The sequence below is a fragment of the Emydura macquarii genome, unplaced genomic scaffold (assembly GCF_026122565.2).
Source record: "Emydura macquarii macquarii isolate MOO-44397 ecotype Brisbane River unplaced genomic scaffold, CSIRO-AGI_Emac_v2 contig_2372, whole genome shotgun sequence".
In the NCBI taxonomy this organism is placed as follows: Eukaryota; Metazoa; Chordata; order Testudines; family Chelidae; genus Emydura; species Emydura macquarii.
Window position 1 is genome coordinate 3,511,293 of NW_027132509.1, and position 11,208 is coordinate 3,522,500.

Genomic DNA, 11,208 nt, shown 5'->3' on the forward strand with positions numbered 1-11,208 from the left:
CTATCCTCCATGAACCTCCAAGCTTAACTTCCTAATCCGAATGATGTTTTTCTCTCTCTCATTTCTTCTTTTTAATCCTGTCAAATCCCATCATTCTGAATGATGTTATTCCATCTGGTGAACTCAGTGTTCCCGCAAATCAATTAACCTATTTATCCTTTCGCGCACTACAAATACATTTGGTATATCTCCATAGTTTTAGACTCAACAGCCTACTTCTAAACCAGATGATATTCTCATCAAATCAATTTACATATATTTAAAACACATCTCTGTGTATTGAGAAGGGAGGACATTTTACAGAAAGAAGAGGGACTGAAAATATTTCTTTCTGATATATTACTATGATCAGTACTTGGAAAATTTGCGAGTCATGATAGCATTCCTACTTATCCATTAGTATGTTTGTAACCCTGACAAGTCACTAGCTATGGGACCCTTCTGTCCAGAATGCTAAAGTTCAGTGTCATCTATTTTATTTTTAAAAAAATTCAATATTTTTATGTTATTGGTAAGGCCCTACTTGAATCACGGGATCTTTGTCAAATAATTGTGGCCAAGTTGTGGACAAGACATAGAAAATTGCGGAAAAGTAACAATTGATCTTTATTATCTGCGGTAATTTGGAAAAGCTGACAGCAGGAGCCCCGCTGTGTGCAGGGCTGATAGCGGGAGCTCCCACGGTCAGCCCCACATACGGTCAACATTGTTGTCAACATTGCTGTGAAAGCCTAATAATGCGGGATCTGCAATATCGCAAATTAAGTAAAGCCTTGTTATTGGATATTAAAGGCATAAAATTGTTCCACAAAACAAATGAAAGTTCTGACTGCTTGACATTCCACTTTGGTTCCCCTTCCCAATGAAATGACTATTTGAGACCTATACTGTGACTGGTGTCATAATACTCAGTCCCCTAAGCAGTTCACCTCCCATCCTTGTGAATAGTTACTCCCACACAGAATGCCATTGACACACATCAGTGGGACATTAGACCTGATTTACTGTAGCTGAGTAACAGCATAGGGCTCATAGGCAGTTCCTGTTGAAAAAGAAGATCCCAGAATACAGTGAGATCAGGACAGGGGGAGAGGGGAGGAAGATATTTTTTCTGATTAACTTCATTGTGACCCTATAGCTTCTCTGGAATGTGTAAAGAACTGAATTTTGGTAGGAAAAAATAATCTTACATATGTAGAAGGATAAAATGTAGTGGAAATTCAGACTAAATGGTAGAATTATAAGGCCTCTAAACCAAACCACACAGCACTCAGCAACAAACCTCTTCTGACCTCACAGTCATACTATTTCCTCTTCTTTGCCAATTTCATTCCCATGCCCAAATCAGCTCCCTGGGAATCTGACCCATCAGTAGAGAACTATAACATATGAAGAATTCACTACCGCACATCTTCATTTCACTGGTACTCCAGTGATATGCAGTGAGTGACCTGGGTACATTGCCTATCTCAAGAGTTTCTGAACTACATAATCAACCTGTCACAACCACTTCCATTGTTACCTGATCATCCTAACTCCTCCCTATCCTCTCTGTGATTTAATCTGTTCCTTTTCCCCCTAATATAGCAGAGCACAAAGGCAAAAAGGAATGTTCTGCATTCTGCATCTTTTATTTAACTGAACAGATAAATACAGGTTTACTGCCAAGTCCTTGCAAAACTTTTTTTTAAAATGATCTGAAACACAAATAAGCTGCAGCAAAACATAAACCTAGCGACCCAACAGAAAAGACCCATTTGACTAATCCAGAAACACAAGCCCTTTAAACAAAGCACCCTCTGTTTCTTCCCTCCTGATTTGCAGCATCAATTCTGAAACCTAACCACTTCTTTAATGTACAGAAAACAAACAGTTACTATAGGCTTAGAAACTGACAATAGCATGAAATGAAAACAGTCATGGCTGCTGGCAAGTGAGTGTTCTAACACTGTTAGTCTCATCCAGTCTTTGTAATTTAATATAAACAATTACTGACACCATCAAAACAAAATGCAGATTCCGCTACAATACTGAGGTTCTGTCTATGCTATGACCTAGGGGTATGATTCCCAGCTCATGCACACATACCCATGCTAGCTCTCATCAAGTTAGCATAAGTATATAACACAATAGCCATAGTAGCACTGGCAGCAGCACCAGGGCTTAGACTGAAACCCATGGGTATGTACTTAGCACGGTTAAGCCACGCCGCTGCAACTGCTGCCCATGCTATTGCAGTTACACCACTATTAATGTTCATGCTAGTTTGATGAGAGTTAGCACAAGTACATAAGCTGGGAATCACATCCCTAATTCACAGTGTAGACACAGCCTCAGAACACATCAAACAATGACAGCAGAGAGCACTGGAATAAGAATGATGTTAAATGAATACTCAAAATCTGAGTGTAGCAGAATTGATGTGATTGGGTTAAAACTGGGTTCTCTCTTTTATACATATTGTTTTTAAAATAAAATATTCCCACTTTTAAAAGTAAAATGCATCTCTGCTCAGTAAACAGAAATAAATACATAAAAACTAACTTGAAAAGCTCATTAAAAAACTTTCTTTAGAAAACAATGGTTTTGGAGGAGTTCCACATTGCATAACTTTATGACAAATGATTAAACTGAGTGCAATTATTGGCAAAGGATGTCACACACACACACACACACACACACACACCCACACCCACACCCACACACACACACCGAAAGGACCCCTAACACACCACCAGTCAAAGTATTTTCCATCAGAAAAAGTTGTGTTCACAATGAGCCTTAAGCACGGCTGGTGACAGTGAAGGCACGCAGAGGATTCCTATGGCATTTTCTCTGTCATCAACATTTCTTCATTTCAGTTCAATTCTTGTCATTCAGGCCACAGTCCAATAAATGTCTTTTATCATAGGAGCTGATACACATCTCCTTCTCTGGAGAAGCAGGCTATGTTTAAAAGGCCTTCTTTGTGAAGAACAATTGACATAGAATTTTTTTAATATATATCTCTGTGGTGAGCAGAGACATGTCATGGCTATTTCTGACAAATCAACGAAGTCCCACGGCCTTAACTGGCAGAGTTCTGGGAGTCACACCAAACTTTTGCTCTCCTAACTAACAATCAGATGCAAATGCAAGCAAGTTTAGAAAGAGAATTACAATGATTAGTGATGGGCAAAAAGATTCAAATAAAATAAGCACTGACATAAATCTTTGACCATAAGACAAACCAAACCTATTTAAGGTTTGAAAAAGTTTGGGTATTTTCGCTCCCTGTTCAGATTCTATGAACCTCTGCACTTCCTGTGTTCAGGATCAGAGGTCTAAAATATAGCAATAAAGGTTCTTCTCACAGTGCTTCTAACCCAGAAGAATTAGAAATCCAGCAAAAACAAAAAACAAAACAAAAAAAGTATAGCTTATGAAATTTCAAGGCTCATTCCCACAAAGGCATTTAAACTTGTGTATACTTATCCATACTGAAAAACCAAACTTTTTGAGGGACACACATTATTACAAATGATATAATATTCTGAACAGGCTGCAAAAACAATGGTAATTTTAATCTTAGAGATGGGCCTGAACTAAAGATGGGCCAAATCCAAACACCTTTGAACATTAGAAACCAGTGAATCCAAATTTTGCAGATGGCCCCTATATTTTTTGCAATGAAGCAAACCCCGAAATCCAGACACCTCTGAATCCTGAGGCACTGGAAATCTGGGGGTGAATTTTTGGGGCTTTGGCCCATTTCTTCTGAAGACCTATAGCAAGAAAATCAAAACATATTAAAAAATACAACCTCAAAGAAAAAGATCTTTCAAAAGAGGATAGTATGTGGGAATCTTGCTGGTTTGGCAAGTGATGAGCCCATGACAAAGCCAAAAGCCTATTACTTGCTCGACTGGTTTGTAGTTCCTGGTACTGCCCTCTCCAGAGACTTTTATTGCCAATGATGAGTCAAAGTTTGCCTTTTATAGATGCAACAATGTTTCACGTAACTTTTTTATGATGTATGTTTCGAATTTGGTATTTGTTTTTCCTTACGGCCAGGTTCCAAATGCATCTGCATCTTAATCAGACTGCCTTTGGGAATTTATTTAATCTCTCCCCTACTTCTATTTGATTACACTCTTCTGTGTTTCTGAAGCTGTTTCTGGGTGTTTGTTTAGCAGTAAGTTTTAATGAAATTCCTTTCCGCTCAGTCTCTGGAAATGCTTCCTAAAAATTTCCTCTTTCTGTCTGGTACCTAGTTACTATAATGATTGGTACCTTAGAAACAAAACTATAAATAAAATTAAATAGGGATCTGTTGTGAAACCCATTGAAGCCAATTGGAAATTTTCCACTGACTTCAACAAGAGTATATCAGGCCCTAATTGCATCAAATACATTTTTCCCTGTGGATTGCTATATAGAGCAGGCTTCATTCTTAACGTCCCGTCTCCTATCCACCATCCTGCTTTCTTCTTCTCTTGAGGCATATACTCTACATTTAGGATGAGGCTCTCCATATTCTGGCTTCCTAAGATTTTAGGCACTGAAACCAACTCTTCTATGGCAGTTTTGTTTACAACTGATTTGAGTCTACATCAAAACTCTGATCTTACAAATTGATTTCATGGCTCTCTTTTTTTTTTTTTTTGGTAAAAGTTTTTAAAACTCTTTATCTACTTTCTGTTACCTGTCTGCGCAGAGGAATGCGCTTAGTCAGCTTGTGCACAGCAGGCTGGCTGCTGAAGTCCGGCTTCTTGGTGGTATTCTTCATGCGACACAGGATGACTGTCAGCACCATACAGGCAATTAAGAAGACCCCTATGCAGTAAATGGCTATCTCCAGGTAGTCTGGGGATGTCGGATACTCTTTTTTTTCTTCAGGAGCTAGGTTGCAAGTTTGGAGGAGGAACAATTATGCCACAGAGTTAGCATATAGCACTAATATATATCAGTACAGAACTGGAACAACAATAAATTACACGGGGACTTCATGCAGTGACTTCATGAAATACAGAATACTGTAGCGTAGATCTTCAAAGATTTGTTTAGAACATCTCATAACCAGTACACTGATCTCCCTTTCCAGCTTGCTGGTTCAAGGCAATTTTGAAGTGTATGTGTGTGTGTGTACCTGCACACACATACAGTTGTTGTGATAACTTATATTGTTCCATTATGAATTCAGTGCTAAAGATTAAAACTATATCTCAGTTTGTTTTAAGGTTCTGACCTTCAAATCAAGCTCCTCAAGGAGGAGAAAATAGGCACATAATTTGCTCAGCAGGAATAAATGGTTAAGGCAATTTTTTGATAGCAGCAAATTACAGATGTAAATCAAAATAATTTACGAGAGCATTGTATTTAACTTTGCTAAATTTAATTTTGCTGAATGCACGTTTAGAGACAAACACTCATTCGTTTACCTAGGCTAAAAGAAAGCCCTATAAACTCCTAAACAGAATGACTCTGGACATGAGCCTGCATTGCTTGCACATCCAAGATTTCCACTGGGAACTTTAAATGCACGAGGAATGCAGGATACATCAGCCCCTACAATAAGTGTGCTTCTTAACTCAGGCAAGGATTTTTAAATGAGTTGAAGTGAATTATATGCCCAGTTCCTGCTTAATTTCTATTTGAGTTGGGTACCTAACTCCCACAGACTCCTTTGAAGAGCCCAGCCTCAGACTAAAAAGAATAAATAAACATGATGACTGAATCGCTTTCTATGCATTTAATGATTCTCCTTCAATCAGACCTACATAATAGTTTTCATGCTAACACTGCAATTTTTTTTAACCTCATCAGTGGTTACTGGTCAATAAGATTCTTATTCTGATTGTATGTGTGTGTATGCACGCGCGAGTAGCTGCTATTATTACTGAAACCATTTTGAAGTTATCCTCAAGCCGGTTATATATGCAAATATTCTAAGTTCATCTTTGCCTAAGCCTTTATCTGGAATTTGCATCCCAAAAGGAAGCATTCCATAGCAATCAGTGGTCACATTGCAAGCAGAGCACATCCAAGTTTTCATTTTCTTGTACCTCATCTTCAGTTAATGTCATATTTCATTCAAGCAAATTGGTTAAAAGATGCTAGTGAGTCACTTGTAAAATGCTAGTAGAAGCAAGCTAAACCTAAGCACTGTCTGACTGTTTAGTGATAAATGAACCATGCAGACATCAGTTCACTGGGCAAGAGGAGAGTGAGATATAATAGAACTGTTTTGTCCAATGCATTTTAATAATAAAGAAGAAATGGCCAGTGGATGTTGAGAACATTTCACTCATGTAGAACAACCTCAACTACACAATTATGCAAGACACACATGCAAGTACTTTACCTTTTTCTTAGGATTAAGAATTAATTAATGTTGTAGTACATAATGGCCCAGCAAACCTCAGATAGTTCAAGTTATCCCAAAGGTAACATCAAGGCAGTTACATTATAGCTAACAGTTATACATAAGAAAGTTTGACTAGCATAGAAATAAACTAAAAGGTTACATTTTCTGACAGCTAACCATTATTAGGCAATAAAGCACATTGATGTTTGTTTCTCCTAAGAAAAAACATCAATTCCAGCATGCCAAGACATGCATTGCAGTAAAAGCAAATTCACTATTCATTCTCTTAAAACATGCACTGTTGAAAGTTGCACAGAGCCGACTCCCAAGGTATGTAATACACTGCTTCTGTATACATTTTGCAGGCTTGAAAATTAAACCTAATGATTGTCACAAGAGACTCAGTCTATATGTAAAAGTGAACCCAATCGTATTAATTGGCTTAGAGATTTTGATGAAACATTACTTTATAAAGGCCAAATTAATTTCAAAATTACCAAGGTAATTTTGAATTTCCTCTTTTGGGAAAAGTTTGCGATGATTAATAAGTTGATTCTCAGTATCTCACTAAGCGCCAAGGAGATACATTTCCTTCAAATTTCTGATGAATTTTTGATGCGCATAAAGAGCGTAAATTAAGCCTGATCGTGGTTCAATTTGTCTTTTGCTTTTTTTTTTTTTTTTATAGCTGCAGATGAAGTGCAGTTTTGTAAGATATTCACAGATTTAAAAAGGCAACTTTCTTTAAAAAAAATCATAACTAAGAATTTTGAGGATGTTAAAAGCCCCCATTTCTGAGACAGAAGCTGTGCTAATTCTGCAGCAATCAACAAAGAAAATAAAGAGGAAAAACCACTGAAAGAGAGCAGTGTATACCTGGCAGAACTGTCAACCATGCAGTGTGAAAGGATATCCCAATAGAATTACCCGCCAAGCATGTATACTCCCCAGCATCCTCAAAAGTTACATTCCGTATATAGAGAACCTCAATTTCTTTGTCCGTGGTGTTAACACCGGCGGCCTAGGGAGAAAAAAAAAGGGAAGCAAGAGAAAAGCTAGACATTGTGAGAATTCTTGTGGACAGGGCTATGGAACCATAGAGCTTTGCACTTTGTGAAGTCGGTGGTGTGCAGATCCGAAGTTCCTTCCCCATCCACAAATCCCTCATCCAAAAGGTGTTTACCAACAGGTCCCAGCTCACCTCAGAGAGTAATCAACACCCTTCACCAAACCTAAACTCACCACCTAAACATGCATGCAATCAAATGACATGGAAAAATTAACCCACAGTACTTAGTTTTCTTTCCTTTTTTTAAAGAATAAAAGTACATTGAAAGAAAAACATACAGAAAACAAAGCAGGACAAAGCTACCAGAGAGAATAACGCCCTATTAAGAGATGAAGAGATGAAACCTAAGAGGCATATTCTGACCTCAGATACAAAAACAACGTGTTCACCATCTTGGGCAAAATATGGCCATGAGAGTTCCTTATCCACTGTGTTGTATTTAAATATGACATATTGTGTAGTGCTGCCAACTCTCCCAATATTCAGTTTCCTCAGAAGCCTCACGATGTGTTTTTCTGAAAACCTCATCTCCAAGAATCACGCTATTATGTGAGAATTTCTGCTTTTTTAAAAAAAATTAAATGTTATGTCACTAGCCCCCATGGTAATGGATAAAAGCTAGATAGCCCTAATGGTTCAAAAATAAGGAGACAAACAAAAAGAACCCAAATATATATATAAAAATCTCAGAACATGAAACAAATGTCATGATTTTTGATGCCTGAATCATGATTTTTGAAAGCTCTAGGTTGACAGCACTGATCATGTCTCAAGTTATCCTTTGTGTAATCCATTATCCATACTTTTATACATAGAATTAATTCAGAAGCAGAGACCTTTAGCTCTACAAACTGTTCAACGGGGGCATTGCACTGCACTGGCTTCTAGTAGAAACTAAGTCAGACATATAGAGAACACAACTTTAAAACAAAAAGGAAATGACATTGAAATAAATGAGAGACTGAGCAAAATCTTATCCATCATTTTTTTTCCAATCATTTCAGATAGAAGTTGTAAATATGCTGTTGCCAGCCTTTGTGTTTTAAATTATAGTTATTTTTTAAACCAAGTAATGGAAAAAATCAATCACATCCAGTTTTATGTGCATGTAATGTAGACGATCACAAATTACAAAATATTGTGCTAACGTGTCTTGGTATGTACATATGTAAATTTTATATATTTGCTACAGCAAAAATTAGATAATGTTATGTAAGAATACTCTGTATTTTTATGATGAAATATGCAGCATTAAGAACAAACCTGAATGCAGAGACAGACATCAAATACAAGGGAGAATAAAATTGGTTAAGATAAATCAACTTCAGAAAACACACAGCACAGACAGAGACTATTGTGAGAATTTTTCCATGGCTGCTGGTGTAATACCAGTTGCATCACCAAAAGAGGATTATAAATATACCAAGGCCAAAGAGTTAACCTACAAGCTGCCTGCAGTCTCCCAAAGCACCATTTTTTTCAGCTTCTACATCCAGTTTTCTTTAAAAAACTTTGTTACCTTTTTTTGTAACAGTGAGCCAGGCAGACTGGTTGGCCTCCCCTATATAATTGGAGACCTTACAAATATATTCTCCAGCGTCCGCCTCTGTCACATTGTACAGCGTCAGCACTTCAGCATTGGAACTATTTATCCCCGAATGCTAGAATAGACCAATAACATAGGAGAACAATGTAACTACTGCCCAATATGGACATTACTCTGTTTATGGTCCCACCACCAACACTCCATGAGAATATACCTTCCATTTAGTGTAAACACTAGTGTCAAAACATGGTTTTTGTTTTGGGGTTTTTTAATTAGAAGTATAGTTAATATAGTATAAGTATAGTATAATAGTATAAATAAGAAGAGTTGTTAAGAGAATGAGAAAACGAGCACCAAAGCTGGCATACTAGCTGAATGGAATATCATGGTATATAATTGACCAGTCTGGACACCAACTAGTTGGATTCTTAGCACCACCAACCAGTGTGGAAAACTTCATAACAGAGAATTTCCTTAAACGAACTTCCTCAGAATGCCTGCCAAGAAGAATAACCTTGTGCCACTGATATGCCACATCAAGTTGGTGAAAAATAGACATCTCTGCAGACTCCGCATCCAGAGAACCCAACACTGCCAACAGTTGTTGGCAGCAGATCTCACCATTAGTACGAAGCCTTTGAAATAAAGAGGCTAAAAAATGTGCAAGACAGAGTAGATTCTCTTTGGTTTGCTTTGGATGCTCTCTACAAATAAATAAATATAATTGATGTTCTTTTAGTGGCTTTTTACTTCTTTGAATAAAACATGCATAAATTATGTTAGAGATAAACAGATTTAAGAAACCATGGAAGAGCAATAAAATTTCCATAAGCTAGCACAATTAGCATTTAGACTAGCAAATTTCAGCATAATATTGTATTTGTAAGATAAAATAGACTTTTTTTAAAAAAAGCTAATCAGTTTGAAAACAGAAGACCAGATCTCAAAACTCTTGGGTTCACACATTCTATATTTCTTGCTCCAAATAACCAACTTAATGTGCCAAAAAGCCTCACCTTTAAAACTTGAAGATATGGTAATCCATCTGGCCCGTATTTACTGCCATTCTTCTCTATATGTTTTATCCACTGAATGTGAGGCTGAGCATCACTGTACACTTTACAAACAAACTCCACATCACCCCCTACTACCGTGGAGGCATTTGCTGGAAGGCCAGCTTGGAGAATAGGCCTGTGTGGTGATCGTTCTGTTGGGATGGGGAGGGTGAGTGGGAGAGAGAAAAATAAAGATGCATAAATAAATAAGCAGTGCTGCCAAGAACACAGTTAGTGAACTCAAGCCAGAAAGGCCTGTAAGCCTGTTGGCTGACTCCTCTGAAATAACACTGCAGCCAAAATGTATAACAAAAACTACACTTCAAAGGAGATCACTTGAGCACTACACTTGTAGTACAAAGACTACGCATTTAGAAGGGAGGGGAGGGGGGAAAAGAAGCTGCATACTCAAAATATACACTTTTTCGAGGTTGGTCCGCCTATAGAATAAGGAAAATAAGTTTATCTTTAAAGTTCAGCATAACCAAGTTCTTTTGAGTTTTTATTTATTCTACTTAATATAAAACCAGGGAAAAAATGCAGTTTCATCACTTTATAAAATTAAATAATCATTACCCTAAAATGAACAAAGTTATTATAGGCATCACTAAAACAGCTGCTTAGGCATCAAACTCTTGGTATAAGATGACCAAAAATTGAGCTGGCTTTTGAAACACAGTGAACAACTACAGAGTCAGAAATACCAAAGTTGCTTTCTATTGTTAAGTCTGACATAGGGAAATATGGAATTATCTGCAAAACCACGATGGGCTTACTATCAGTTAATTATTACTTCTACAGTTTATGAAATGACTTGAGGAGTCAATATGCTCCTGTCACTAATGGAAAGCTGTTGTCAAGATACGTAAAGAGTTGGGATGAAATCCTGGTTGCATTGATGTCAATGGGAGTTTTTCCACTGATTGCCGCAGGGGGAGGATTTCACTCTTTGAGTCTGCTTCTGCATTCTTTGTGTGCATAAAGCTTGGTCGTGCAACCCCTGGAGCCAATGGCAAAGTTCTCATTGACTTCTGTGGCACAGGATCAGCTTCCCAGCTTCCACTGGCTACACTAGCTGTTTTGTGTGGACAAGGAACTCTGGCAAAGCTTAAAACCATTCCACTGGAAGACTGTGTAAGTCAAAGTTGCCATAACGACAGCCCTGCAAATTGAAGTCTCCTAATTATCCACA

General features: G+C 37.5%; 1 protein-coding gene across 2 annotated transcripts in view; it reads right to left on the reverse strand.

Moving 5' to 3' along the window:
- FGFR2 (fibroblast growth factor receptor 2) overlaps nt 1-11,208 on the reverse strand; it is a 113,441-nt gene that overhangs the window by 25,074 nt on the left and 77,159 nt on the right. For both annotated transcript variants that reach the window (XM_067561339.1, XM_067561338.1), the window contains exons 8-10: nt 9,978-10,168; nt 7,223-7,367; nt 4,685-4,881 (exon numbers count right to left, since the gene is read on the reverse strand). In XM_067561339.1, the coding sequence (XP_067417440.1) occupies nt 4,685-4,881; nt 7,223-7,367; nt 9,978-10,168 (533 nt within the window). The remainder of the gene's footprint in view (nt 1-4,684; nt 4,882-7,222; nt 7,368-9,977; nt 10,169-11,208) is intronic.